Here is a 14,203-nt window from a genome sequence, read left to right on the forward strand (position 1 = left end):
ACCAAAGGTATTGATTAAAAGTGGAAATCTGTGTCACTGTTTTGGGTAGCTCACTGTGAATGAGATGTTCATTTGTTTTGCCTAAAAAAGTTGTCATTGCACTGTTTTGACACTGAGCAGTGTGTGTGTGTGCGTGCGCTTGATGGTGACAAAGGCTTTGCAAGCCAACTGCTTTTTTTTTCTCTTTCTTAATCTTTGATTCAAGCCTGGTACTATGTTTTAGCTTTGTATCCATAGTCACTTTCTTTTTATATATGAAACTGTCTTTTCCGCATTTTATAAGAAGACTCAACCAAATTAAAGAGTATCAAAGATGTTCCATATGAATAAAAAAAGCTTTGAAAGCCTGTGGATTTCTGTGAGTGGTTCAGTTACACATCCAAAATGGCAGTTTTTTCCTTTTTCAGCCATTTTTGTTCTCAAAGTATTTTTTTCTTATTCATTTTCCTATAGGGATTTCTTAAAAGTCTTTAAAAAAAAAAAAAAAAGAAAGGAAATTAGACAAAAATACAAAAGACTGTGTACTTAATAGTTTTATTGAAGGAAAGAAGAAATTGACAACTAAAAAATTGTGGGAAAATAACTTGATTTAAAGATGATTATGCGTGTATAGAAGCAATATTTACATTTGTTTTACAAATTTAAGTATTTGAGAATGCAGAGAAATTACATCATAAGAGTGTACTTTTTTGCTTGTTTTGATTTTCTGATTGGTGGATATTTCTTTGCAGAATTATGGGTAATGTTTTTTTTTTCATCAAAAATTCCATGTTGAAATAATGTGGACTGATGACTTCAGCAAAAGCACATACCATTGGTTAACAGTTCAGTTGCCCATGGAGAAAATGAATGGGATTTTTACCTCCAGAACTTGACTGTTGCACTCTATCCAATTACTGTTGACCATGGACTCACACTGTCTTAATATATTAATTATATTCATGTCTGATCTGTGATATTCAATAGCAGGCATCATAAAAAATGAGGACTGTCTCAAGAGTACAAAAGACACATAATTTACTCAGCAGTGCTGGGTTAGTGGGGATTTTTCCCAACCTGCTCTTAGTTTAGCAATGACTTTAAATTTCTTGGGTTGAAGAACCACACCAAACTTGCCCTGGAGGTCAGGCAGAGGCTGGCCAGTGGGCATCCCTAGTGTGAATCTTTGCAAAATCCATGACAGGAAGAGGAAGAGTTCCATCTTCGCCAGGGCCTCGCCGAGACACACTCGAATCCCTGCGCCGAAGGGCAGATAGCTGGGCGAAGGGCAGCACAAACCATCACCCTCCTCGTTCAGAAATCTCCCTGTCGGATGAGAGGATTCATTGTATTTGGAAATGTTCACAGATTACATGAATGTTTGTTATCACTACAGATTCTCACCTGGGTCAAACAGCTCAGGATTCTTCCATTCCTTCTCATCATGATGTAAAGACCACAGGTTAATAATGACTCGGGTTCCTTTCTGCACAGCGTATTCTCCCACACTGTCAAAGAGAGGAGAGAAGACATCACATCAGGATTTGATATGAACATGAAATTTTTGCAACCCCGAGGGTAAAACTTGGAGGGTTTTATTTTTCAAATATTCAAATGATGTTCATTAAAGCAGCAGTAGGTAACTTTTGTAAAAATATATTTTTTTCATATTTGTTAAACCTGTCATTATGTCCTGACAGTAGAATATGAGACACATAATCTGTGAAAAAAAATCAAGCTCCTCTGGCTCCTCCCAGTGGTCCTATTGCCATTTGCAGAAATTCATACGCTCCCGGTAAGAAACAACCAATCAGAGCTAACTTTGTTTGTATTCAAAATGTAGATAAAATGTATAGAATAAGCGAGTACACCATGAACCCATTTTCCAAACCGTGTTTTTAGCTTGTCCTGAATCACTAGGGTACACCTATAATAAGTGTTTATATTCAGACTATTTTAGATTGCTTCGGGGGTACCGCAGTGGAGTAACCCACTACCTTTGTGATTCTTCATAGACATAAACAGAGAGAAGTAGTTCCGGCTACAATGTTCTTCCGCAAGACGCAAGCAGTTCTGTTTATTAACCGCTAGAGCGTCAAAAGTTACCTATCGCAGCTTTAAACGTCAAAAACAAATAGCAAATAATCATCCAAATTAATAAAATCTGAAATAAAATGGAATGGAATAAGCTGCTACTCAAAAGTTTGAGGTCGGTAAGATAAATACAACTTTCAGAAATCATTCTAATACGGTGATTTGTAGCTCAAAAACATTCCCACTTATTATAAATGTTGAAAACAGTTGTGCCGCCTAATATTTTTTTGGATACTGTGATGCATTTTTTCAGTAAGATTTGGTCAAAAGTAGAAAAATGTATTTCACAATTTCATGCATCCTTGCAAAATAAAGGAAAATATATTATTTATTATTATTATTATTTAAAAAAATTGTGTTCTTTTTTTTAACCCTACCTAGAGTCTTGGAGTGCCACATGAGGGATGAGAAGTGGGGCGACAGGTCGGATCCTCAGAACTTCTCTTATTGTGGCCTCAAGATAAGGCAAATTCCCTCTGTCACTGAGCTGAGGCTGTCTGTCTTTTCCAATCTTATTGTCCAGCTCCTCCTGAATCTTTCTCTGCACCTAATGCCAAAAAGAACATCTATTAAGTTTCGTCATTGCAAGAACTGATTCCTAATTGCCAGTTGGGAGCAGTTTATCACCTGTGGATTATGGACAAGGTAAGCTATCGACCATTTGAGCACAGTAGTAGTGGTTTCCACCCCTGCCCCGAAGATGTCCCCCACAGTCATGAGCACGTGGTCTTCAGTTAAACCAACATCATGAGTGCTGGTGTTATTATTCTCTGAGCTTCGTTTGGCCCTCAGAAGTGCATCCAAGAGATCCCGCTGGACGTTGTCGCTGTAATCCACCTGCAGAGGGAGACGAATCCCAGGATAATGAGGGAGAAATCATAGTAAAGCACCGACTTTTTCTCAGTGACAGCATCTAGTTTACACTACACTAATTTATAATATATGTAATGTTATACTCCATTTCCACACAGCTTCTCTGAACTCATGTTGATTATTAACAGGGAATATTCCACATTTTCATTTATATTTTTTAACAGTGAAAATGCACGCTTACCTTGTGCTCCTCATATTTCTTTTGAAGCAGTTTGTCTCTGATTGAAACACACTGTTTTAGGATTTTGAGGTCTTTGTTTGGGAATATCTTGGAGGAAAAACACACATGTAGGCTATTTGAATTCAAAGCATAAGACAAAAATAATTTTTATTATATCTTAGGTAACTAACCACTAGGAAACCCAAGAATTACCATTCAAAAGTAAGATTCGTTTGAAAGAAATCAATACGTTTATTCAGCAAGGATGCATTAAATTGATCAAAAGTGACAAAACGATACAGTATTTATAATGTCATTAAACATCTTCTGTTTCAAATAAATGTGGTTCTTTTAGAATTTTTTGTTCATCAAAGAAGCCTTAACGAATGTATTGCTGTTTTCACATAAATATAAGCCAGTCTAGTATTCTTGAGCAGCACATCAGCATATTAAAATGATTTTTGAAAGAGACACTAAAGACTTGCGTAAAACAGTATGCTGAAAATTCAGCTTTGCATCACTGAATTTTTGCATAAATTCCATTCTAAAATTAGAAATTAGATAATAGTTATTTTGAGTTCTGAAATGACTGTTTTTACTGTAATTTTTATCAATTAAATACAGCCCTGGTGAGACCTCTTTCCAAAACAATTAAGAATCTTGCTGTTTATGACACATCATTATCACATATTAAAGCTTACCTGCAGCCATGGGAAAATATCCACCAAGCTGTCCTTAGCGACTGTATCAACGATTCCCTGACTGTACTGGAGCATGGCCTCAAACTCAGCATCTCCACGTTTGTATGAGGAGTTGAAACACAAGGCACACACCACATTTGTGACGGCACGAGTCAGCTCCGGTGCCAGATCCACAATGCTGTTCTGGGATTCAGTCAACATGTCACACATAGAGCTGGCCTCCCTGGAGACTTCAGGTGGAAAGTAAGAATTAGGTAGCATGCCATGATTTGTATACTTTTCATTTTTTATGCATTTTTTATCATTTACATTGCTTTATAAAGTTGAATATCATGTTGGTTGCAGTGATACTCACTTATCTTTTCAATACAAATTGAACCTTCACCAAACATGCAAAGAGCTCCATGCACCATTTTCCGATGGAACTTCCATGTGGAACTGTAGTCAGCAAATGCTATATCTTTCCCATCTCGAGTTAACAAGTCTGTTGTAACCTTAAAGACAAACATGTAAAGTAAAGTAAATATTTTAGTGAAATTCAGCTGCTGATGAAAGTTTACTTACAGTTCGTGGCCTCCCGGCAAATATTTTCCCTTTTTTCATCAGGATCTCTTTTGCATGATGGTGGTTGTTCACAATCAGGACTTTATGGGAGCCCATCATGAGGGAATAAAGATCTCCGTATTTCTTCTGCAGCTGCTGAAAGAAGATGTGTGGAGGACAGTCAGTTACGAGGCTGAGGAGACTCCCGATGATGGGGAGTGATGGGAGGCTTGGAGGAGTTCTGCCGCCTGGCACAAATCCATTCATCTTCCTTTTGAGATACAGCGCTAGTAGAGCTACTGTAGATAACAGGCATGAACAGAGAAGCCATGGCAGGATTATTTGGTCAGACATGGTCAGCTACATTCAACCAAGTGTTCACAAGCTCTTCAAATCAGCACTGCCTGTTTGGTCGAGGCGACGGGAGATTTTTATGCGAATTCTTCAATGCCACCTCCTTGACCCTGAAATAGTTTAGCCTCAACTATCTAAGTGTCATCAGGGCTGTTTTCAACATGTTCCCCACATTCAAGAAATGCATGGAGCCCATTTTTGATTTTCTATTTTATTTGATAAATATATTTTATTTGATATATATATATATAATCTTTTGGATATTTTCCTGAAATTTAAAATGTATTTTCAACTTATACATTTCAAATACAAATACATTTGTACAATTGTACATTTCATACAAATCACAATGGTGATTAAAAGTGTTTATAATCACATTAATAAAAGCAGATTTAAAATTCTAAATAAGAAAAATAAATGAATTAAAATACTTAAGAAGGAAATATATAAAAATACTCTATATAAAATATTGTGCAATCACACAAGAAATGTGCTATAATAAACTGACTTAACATGCCTTGATTGAACTTAAGTGGTTTGATATTAAACGTATTTTTATTACGTTTTAAAGTTACTTAAAGTTATAAAATGTCTAAGATAAAGATGAAGTTAGATAAAGTTTTCCAAGTAGCCTTACTAAACATCTTCCCCATCCTCTCGTCGTTGTCATTCGCGTTCATATTAGAAATTGTCCCTCGCCTGGAGCCGTAGTAAACAGTGATGGCTTCCTCCGAGACGCAGCCTCGCTTCGGTCAATCTGTTAAAGGTTTATTGTCTGATAAAGTCACTTCTTGCAGTGGAGATGTGATCGCCCTAACCCGTCAAGTGTTGAAAGGATCCAGGAGCCAAGAAGTAAATATACGAAACGTTATATTGTTATATAATACGTTGTATAAGGCGAGATATTTGCCCGGCTATCTGTTTCCTCTTCATAGTAATAACTTACACACCGGATGCAAGCCTAAAAACTTAGTATATCCTGGGATTCATATGCCCCAAAATTTGCCATTATATGATGTCCAGACATGCTGTGATCAGACAGGTGTTCAGTAGGTTTTGAGATGGATGATGAATGCAGTTGCCTCATAAAACAACAGTGGTCTCTTCTACTTTACAGCTACTCAGTCAGGCAGCGAGAAATATGGTAATTCAAGAAGATGCAATTCTGCATTCTGAAGATGTAAGTGAGATAAAGCCAAAATTATTTTCTTTATAAGATACAACAGTATAACAGACTACATCAAATGCATGTAAATAACAGTTGTTACTTTCTGTCTCTCAGTAATATTTCTTGATGATATTTAAATCTTTAGTTTTATGATCAAAGCTCTAGTTTTTACTGTGGCGTGCAAATAATGCAATGCATTGATATGTTTTTTTTAGATTTGAATATGATTTTTAAATATAGTTTATTGATAACCAAGTAAACTGATTAAGTTGCTTATACTTAAAGGCATTTTACTTGCTAAAAAAGTAGGGATGCACGATAATATCGGCACAATATCGGTATCGGCCGATAAAAGCTTAAAATGGAATATATGAATATTTCTGCCGATGAGCCAAACCGATATTCTCCAAGTGAAATAATTGACCTGTTTTTCAGATGTGAATGTCTGTCTACATTTGTAAAATAATAAATTTATGGTAGAATCAGTACAGAAGAGATACATGGATTTCTCTTCAGTAAAATTAAAGTTTAAATATATCAGTATATATTTGTATATATATCGATATCGGTATCGGCATCGGCCAAAATTATTTTGAAAATATCGGCATATCGAATATCGGCCAAAATCCAATATCGTGCATCCCTATAAAAAAGCATAAACTATCAGTCAGAGGACAGAAGGTTAGGCATGTAGTAGATTGTGTACAACTGATTTCTCAGTAGCTTTGATCATGTTGATAATTTAGAGGCCTTAGAATTCCTTTTATAGAATATGATACAGTTGGCTGTTAAATAAAGCAGATATAACTTCTCTAAGTATCTTTGTTCTTGCAGAGTCTACGGAAGATGTCTATTATAACAACCCACTTGCAGTATCAGTAAGTAGACAAGTATACATATATACTGCATTTATCTACATTAACATCTTGTACTTGTACAAAGGAAAGGCTCGTATACCTCATAAACTTAAATTTAAAAAAAATAAAAAAAAGTTTTTTGTAATTCAGTTTTGTACATTAATACAAATTGTGCCTTTGTTTGAATTCCTTCACAAATAAATTTGTTTTCAGCTGTGTTTTATAAAGCGCTATATAAATAATCTTGATTTGACTTGACTTTAACCTTTTTTGATCACTACGTACTTCCCATACTTTAATTTGTGTTATTTCACAGTTTAGACTAAATAAAACAAAACTGAATTCTGATATATTTCTTTCTTTATTTTTTTTTTATCTAGGCAAGAGGCCATTCAAAAGAAGTAAGTCGTTATATTTAGGTCATTCAAATTATTTAAAGTGTTGCATGTTATTTTTATTTTATTTTTATTTTTTTTCTCTAAACATTTGTTAACTCTTCATCTGTAATGTCTTTCACAGTGTAGAACACTCCAAAAACCTGCAGGACCAGCTCAAACACTTGATGAAATAACAGAGCCCTTCTAATAACATGCTGTGGATATCGCATTCTCTAGTTTTCTAGTGATTTTAACAGTAGATTACATTGCTTTTTGAGATGACTCATTGCATAGCAGATTGCTAGTTAAAAAAAAAGAGGCAGAGACCAACATCCTCCTATTCTATAACACCTGATTTTGGATGGTTGTGAAAAACATGCATAAGACCTTCAAGTGAAGGCTTTACTGTGGGAGATTGTTTCCAGTATTCATATTTGTCTTTTTGAAATGATAGTGCAATGTCAAAACAATATTTTTGTCTCATCTTTTAGTGTAAAAACATTTGCTTTTAGACTTTTAGATCCTGCATAGTCAAAATTTCCCAATTCACTGTACACCAAATGTACAAATTGTATTTTCTTGTTAATTTATTTATGTTTTTTTTTTTTTTTTTTATGGTGTTGCTGTGCCAAATTAACTCGAATATTTTTTTAGGTTTAGGCCTGGAACAACTTTAATAAATGTATGTGGAAAAGCAATGGGAACGTGTCCTTTGTTGAAAGTTCAAAACAGGGTTAGGTGACAAAGGTTATCCCACATGCAATATCAACAGCTCCTCTGCAAGGGCAAGCAGATGGATGTCCTAGACCTAGAGCAAGGCCTTGTACATAACTATTCACTTCAACTAAGTTTTGACTTGTGTCTGCAAGACTTGTGCAGAATAAAGACTGTGTTTTGTTACATAATAGTCAAAATATAACTATGACCATCAACATATAGTTTCAGCATTGCAATACATTGGATTTTAATGTTGATATGTCCATATTTTATTATTATTATGATTATTATTATTATCATCATCAATAAAATAATGAATAATAAAAGAAAAATGTATTTCTGAGAAAAAAAAATATTAGTTTCCAATATCAACAGCTAATAAATAACAAAGATTAACTTTTAAGTTCTTGGTAAAAGGTCTTTGCACTATGCACATCTGCCCATTCACAGCATCATGGGAGACCTTGAATTGGAAAGAATGTTCTGTACCTCCCCAGTTCAACTTATCAGTACTCAAGGTCTATAATAATGAAGTCAAGCAATCTGCCAAGAGTTTGTGTAAAAGCAAGTCTTGAGGTAATCACTACTATTAGGAGGTTTTTCGAAAGGATGATGTCTTAAACATTAATATATACAAAAATTATGTGGAACATTCACAGCAATCGCTCAAAGCAACATTGTGTGCTTTCTCACATAATGACATTTCCTCCGTAAAAGAATATGCCACTTTAACTTGTGTATCCTTTTTATTTAATTTATGAAACTATGCAAAAAAGACATTTGTAGTTTGCTTTATGATACAGTATATGCCACCGCTGTGTGCATACAATATAACTGTGTATAATAAAGCACACTAGAAGAATTTACAGAGCTAATGGTTTTACTGGTCTTTTGCTCTTCAGATCTGCAAAATCATCTTGTTTCATTTTTATATTGCCCTGTTTGACTATGTCAGTTATGAACAAGTGGTATTGATTTTAAAAAAGGAGGAAAGAAGTCAAAAGATGTCAGTGTTTTGGCTCCCTCTATAGGTAAAACACATTTCCATATAGAGCAAATCAATTGACGAGTAAGTTTACAGGTTTATAGGTTTTAGTGACTGGATGTAATCATGCAAGGACTATAATATGGCTATATATATTATTTATATAAGTTCATATTGATCTACTGCCTTCTTATATGAGCTAACCAAAATACAAACAATTTTCCCAATTAGAATTAGAAAAAGAGAGGAAAAAATGCACACCAAACTCTCTCTCTCTCTCTCTCTCTCTCTCTCTCTCTCTGTGTGTGTGTGTATGAGTGAAAAGGCTTTACCTTTTTACAGTTTTAGGGGTCAGTTTAGTCTTTTCTGACTAAGCCGAAGACTTTTTTATTTTGTGAATGAATTATGATTATTAAAATACTCATACTATTAAATATAAAATAGCCCAAATTTAGAATGTCTCGTTATGTATATTATATAGATAGTTCTAAATGTAATGTTTTATTAAAATCGTTTTGTCTTGTACAATTTACAGTCTCTCAAAATGGTGACAAAATAAGGACAAATTAAAATAATACATTTTATATCATAAGTCATAATCTATATTAATAAACGAATTTTCCTCTTTTGTGATTTTCTGAAACATCACAAATTATTTGGTTTGCCATTAAATTTAGTGGCTCTATGAAAGAACAGACTTTTTGCACGTCTTGAGAAAATTGACGTCACGAACGCATGAATGAAGGCACGAGTTTGTTTATCTGGCAGAGACGCACACGCGCTTACAAGCAAATAGAAAGCGACTCTTTTTAATCTGTGCGTAGTAATTTTATTATGCATTTCTTTATGTATCTTTCACCCCACTACATTCGTCATACAGTTTTAACATACATTCTCCGTTTTTAGAACTGACCCCGAAATTTCAATACGTTAATGCAGTAGTTTCAATGGTGAAAAAAACGTTGGTCATCGGTGACCACTCCCACCTTTTAGGACCCGCTCATTTTGATTGGTCTTTGGATACACCCACTACCGCGTTTAAGCCCGATAGCGCCATAGATATGTATGTATAGATATGAACTTTTCTATGGCTAGCACCGCCTCCCCTCCGACATTCCGCGAGATTTCATTGGATGCCATTGGTCGTAATTTGCATACGCGACCGGATTGGTCAAAACGACCGTCCGTCATCAGGCATCTGTACTCACAGCAGTTCACATAGAGCGTGCTGGTGTGTCATCGTGGTGCAGAGAGGCAACGATACGCGGTGAGTAATGCCGGCCTTGTTGCTTGATGTCAGGACTGCTAAAGAGAGGATGAAGGCGGACGCGGATTCCCTCTGACCGTGGCATCCTACATGCATTGACTAAACTCTGCCCATTGTCAACATGGCAGAGCAATGGACAGCAGTGCCCACTTCTAATATGGCGGCGCTGAACCGGGCTAGATCATTGACTGTTATGTTCTTAATTGTCAGCAGTTGTCTGATCAGTAGCGCTGATGGCAAAGACGCGCCGGAAGAGACTGTCATCATTGGCCTCCGGCTCGAGGACACCGACGAGGTGTCGTTTATGGACAGAGGCTTTTTGCGCGTCAGCGAGCGCTCTCGTGTCAGGTTAAGGGTCTATGGGCAAAACATCAACAACGAGACGTGGTCCAAACTCGCCTTTACGGAACACAGCATCGGCAGCGCACCCGCGGAGAGCACGAGCCCCGGAGACGCACCTGCCTCGCATCCCTGCGGCATCCGATCCTCCGATATCATCATCCTTCCCAACGTGGAGGTAAACAGAAAGACATCTGGGATTATTGAAATCGAGGTGAAGCCTCTGCGAAAAACTGAGAAGAGCAAAGTGTATTACCTGTGCATCGCCACCGCCACACCTGGCGCGCAGGACTCGTGGTCCGAGAGCACCTGGGTCTATCACGAGGGACAGGACACTAAAGTGATCGTGGTGGAGGAGAAGAAGTTCCTGCTGCCTTTCTGGCTGCAGGTGATTTTTATTGCCATGATGTTGTGTTTGTCCGGCATGTTCAGCGGGCTGAATCTGGGACTGATGGCGCTGGATCCCATGGAGCTCCGGATCGTCCAGAACTGCGGGACTGAGAAGGAGAAGAATTACGCGAAGAAGATCGAGCCAGTCCGAAGCCAAGGAAACTACCTTCTGTGCTCTTTGCTCCTGGGAAATGTCTTGGTCAATACCACTTTGACTATCTTGCTCGATGACATCGCAGGATCAGGGCTGATCGCTATAGTGGTGTCCACTATTGGGATCGTGATCTTTGGGGAAATCGTGCCACAAGCCATCTGCTCCAGGCATGGGCTCGCCGTGGGTGCAAACACTATCCTCCTGACTAAATTCTTTATGATCCTCACTTTCCTGCATCATATCCCGTCAGTAAACTCCTGGACCACGTGCTGGGGCAGGAGATCGGCACTGTGTACAACAGGGAGAAGCTGCTGGAGATGCTCAGGGTGACAGATCCGTATAATGACCTGGTGAAAGAGGAGCTCAACATCATCCAGGGTGCTCTGGAGCTCAGGACTAAAACTGTGGAGGATGTCATGACGCCTTTGCGGGACTGCTTCATGATTGCCGCTGATGCCATCCTGGACTTCAGCACCATGTCTGAGATCATGGAGAGCGGCTACACGCGAATACCTGTGTATGAGGGCGAGAAATGTCATATTGTAGACTTGCTGTTTGTCAAGGACTTGGCCTTTGTGGATCCAGATGACTGCACGCCGTTGAAAACCATCACCAAGTTCTACAGCCACCCTCTGCATTTTGTCTTCAATGATACAAAGCTGGATGCCATGCTCGAGGAGTTTAAAAAAGGTAAGTTGTATAATAGTGCATTGTTTTTTTTTAAAGCTGCACCTTCGATTGTTGAGGAATTCAGCTATATAATAATAAAAGTATGCTTGGACTTAAAAAAAAAAAAAGTTATATACAGTTGCCTTGTTGAAGAATTCACCTTGAATTGGATAAGAGGTGTGAGTGTAAGAGGTGAGTATAAAAGGGTAAAATTATAGATAATGTTCTTGCTTTTTGAGTAATATAATGGTTATAATAAAAGTATAACTTCATCATGTCTAAATGTTAGTTTCAACAGCATTTTCAAACTTTCAGTAACCCCTTGAAGTTAGAAAGTTACAGTCGCTAGCAAGCACTTCACTTTCTCCTGATGAGGAAACCATAGCGTTACCATTTATCACATTTCGCTTAAATAAAGCATTTCAAAATAATTTTCATGTTATTTATAAATGACAAATTTCTAACTGCTTCACTAATTCTCTGTTTAAACAAATGATCTATTTAGCATGCTATACTGTGGTATAGTTAATATTTAGCTAATGAAAGTTTTTTTTAAATCCTTGCAGAGAACATTTTCCCCCGTGGCTTTGGGGGTCATTGGGTCAGTAAATATTTTAAGTAAAGCTCTAACATACAAAACAGACTCCATTAATATTCCATTACTATTAATAATATTATTAGATGTAATATAAGATGTTTTAATGGTACCTGTTGATGGTCTCTTCTCTCTGAGGGTTCAATGAAGACAATTCAAGAAAAACTGTATTAAACTTCACCATCAGTCTCTGGCTCAGATATAACATTGATCTCTGGAGCAGAGTTCAGGAAAAGACAATATCCACTAATAACATAAGTTTTTATTTTGCAAAATTACATCCCATAAAGCTGTGTTTTGTCATTGCTGTTTATGGAATAATTTCTTCAACAGGCCTCGAGTAATCATTCTGGTGCCCTGAGCAATCAGAACATGACGTCTGAGCCAGTGATTATTTTATAACAGAAATACCAAACAACAACATGAGTGGGTTAAGTTATGGCATTTCTTTCTTTAAGAATACAGCTGTAACATATGTATTTAAATGGTTAAATGATATAGTTTAAGTTAAAGTGCGTCTTAATCAGTTTAGTAGTGAGTTGTTTCAAAGTAGAAGCCAGTTTGGGTTGAAGTATTCCGCGTTTGACGGTCATTTACAAACACGCTGTCATCCAATTGCGGACGAAGACCATAGTAGGACTGTGGCTCAACATTCCACAAATTGTGGCTGAACAGGAAATGGACTTAACCAGATTTGGCCAACAATTGAGGTATGTGTAGTATAGTGTCAAGCTTGAGTCCATCAACAAAGCCTGTCTTAGAAGCCCCCACATCTCCTGTAAAGGACTCCATATCACCATCATAAGCCGTTCTCTCCCTGTCTTTGTTGTGACTCAGCATACTTTCAAACTGTGTTTACTCAACACAAAAGTAGTGATATGCTGTTACGGCGAAAGCATGTTGTCACCTGATGTGTCAAAGGTCAAGTGACCATTAATGGGTCTACGTATATCCGTTTATTATCTATAACCTTATTCAAGGTTCCTCTTGGATTTTATGCATCTGTTTGTTTAACTTTTATTTTCAGGTTATTTATTTCTGGCTGTTGTAACATTTTGTGCATAGCTAATTATTTTTACGTTTATTTTATTATCTTTATTGCTCGATTTCAGGTTGTTCTTTATGTAAGCAGCTTTCATAGTGGCTTTTTACTCTTGGCTTTTCTAGTTTTATAAAACGACTCTTCACAGGAATGAGAGGTATTTGCATTCAAAATGTTGTGGAGTTGTAATGCTTAATCCTGTAAGCAGGGTCAGGAATTCACAGGGTCAATTGATGTTGATGTTGACAAAATAAACTCTTAAATGTCATAAATCATGTCTTAAACAAATGAAGCCACTTGTTTCCAGTAAAAACACTTTAAGAATTATGCATTATTGTTAGTTAAAGCTGAGCAGTAAACTGACACTGGATAAAAGAGGGAAAGGTCCGGATCTAAATTACAACTATATTTATACATTTGTATACATTATTTCACAAAAGTTATTTTATAAAGTATATTACATTATGAATTAATACACTGCTGCTCAAAAGTTAGAGGTTACTAAGATTTCTTTTTTAAGAAATTACTACTGTTATTCAGCAAGGATGTATTAAACTGATCAAAAGTTACTGTGAAGTCCGCTATTTCAAATAAATTCTGTTCAATTGAACTTTATTTTCATCAAAGAACCCCCCCCCCCCCAAAATAGATTTTTAAGTTATTAATCAATATTTAATTTAATTTAGTTTCTATTCAGTTTTTCTTTCAAAAACATTCAACTACAAATATCCTATTATATTAGCACATATATTAATGTTAATAATATAGGTTGTTATCAGTGTTGGGTAAGTTACTTTCAAAAAGTAATTAATTACTATTACCTATTAACGTTTTCTAGCTATAGATAAAGTTATACATTTTTTAACATTCTATTTAAGTAAAGACGTTTATGAGCACTGAAGTGTTCAGTAATGTTGGGAAGCTCTAATATCTTGACAT

At 36.4% G+C, this 14,203-nt stretch overlaps 2 protein-coding genes and 1 pseudogene across 2 annotated transcripts; 2 read left to right on the top strand and 1 right to left on the bottom strand.

Annotated features, from left to right (window-relative positions):
- Nucleotides 1-517: 517 nt before the first annotated feature.
- Nucleotides 518-4,772, bottom strand: LOC113085111 (steroid 17-alpha-hydroxylase/17,20 lyase-like). The gene is made up of 8 exons (XM_026255086.1): nt 4,372-4,772; nt 4,163-4,301; nt 3,808-4,037; nt 3,128-3,214; nt 2,701-2,910; nt 2,451-2,620; nt 1,384-1,487; nt 518-1,305 (listed from the first exon to the last, which is right to left on the bottom strand). The coding sequence occupies exons 1-8, from the start codon at nt 4,702-4,704 to the stop codon at nt 1,022-1,024; spliced, it is 1,557 nt and encodes a 518-aa protein (XP_026110871.1). The 5' UTR covers nt 4,705-4,772; the 3' UTR covers nt 518-1,021.
- A 623-nt stretch (nt 4,773-5,395) lies between these two features.
- LOC113085112 (BLOC-1-related complex subunit 7) lies at nt 5,396-7,804 on the top strand. Its single transcript, XM_026255087.1, has 5 exons — nt 5,396-5,556; nt 5,822-5,884; nt 6,707-6,750; nt 7,110-7,130; nt 7,249-7,804. The coding sequence occupies exons 1-5, from the start codon at nt 5,425-5,427 to the stop codon at nt 7,298-7,300; spliced, it is 312 nt and encodes a 103-aa protein (XP_026110872.1). The 5' UTR covers nt 5,396-5,424; the 3' UTR covers nt 7,301-7,804.
- A 2,119-nt stretch (nt 7,805-9,923) lies between these two features.
- Nucleotides 9,924-11,648, top strand: LOC113085113 (metal transporter CNNM2-like; annotated as a pseudogene).
- Nucleotides 11,649-14,203: the final 2,555 nt, after the last annotated feature.

This window comes from Carassius auratus, unplaced genomic scaffold (assembly GCF_003368295.1).
Source record: "Carassius auratus strain Wakin unplaced genomic scaffold, ASM336829v1 scaf_tig00041286, whole genome shotgun sequence".
Taxonomy (NCBI): Eukaryota; Metazoa; Chordata; class Actinopteri; order Cypriniformes; family Cyprinidae; genus Carassius; species Carassius auratus.

What these genes read in the sequence shown, in the direction of transcription:
- LOC113085112 (XM_026255087.1), top strand. Translation starts at nt 5,425, where the DNA reads ATGGCTTCCTCCGAGACGCAGCCTCGCTTCGGTCAATCTGTTAAAGGT. An exon ending in AAGGATCCAGGAGCCAAGAA is followed by an intron (nt 5,557 to 5,821) that starts GTAAATATACGA and finishes TCTACTTTACAG; the next exon opens with CTACTCAGTCAGGCAGCGAG. An exon ending in CAATTCTGCATTCTGAAGAT is followed by an intron (nt 5,885 to 6,706) that starts GTAAGTGAGATA and finishes TTGTTCTTGCAG; the next exon opens with AGTCTACGGAAGATGTCTAT.
- LOC113085111 (XM_026255086.1), bottom strand. Translation starts at nt 4,704, where the DNA reads ATGTCTGACCAAATAATCCTGCCATGGCTTCTCTGTTCATGCCTGTTA. An exon ending in TTGCCGGGAGGCCACGAACT is followed by an intron (nt 4,302 to 4,371) that starts GTAAGTAAACTT and finishes TTTGTCTTTAAG; the next exon opens with GTTACAACAGACTTGTTAAC. An exon ending in TCCTGAGCTGTTTGACCCAG is followed by an intron (nt 1,306 to 1,383) that starts GTGAGAATCTGT and finishes CTCATCCGACAG; the next exon opens with GGAGATTTCTGAACGAGGAG.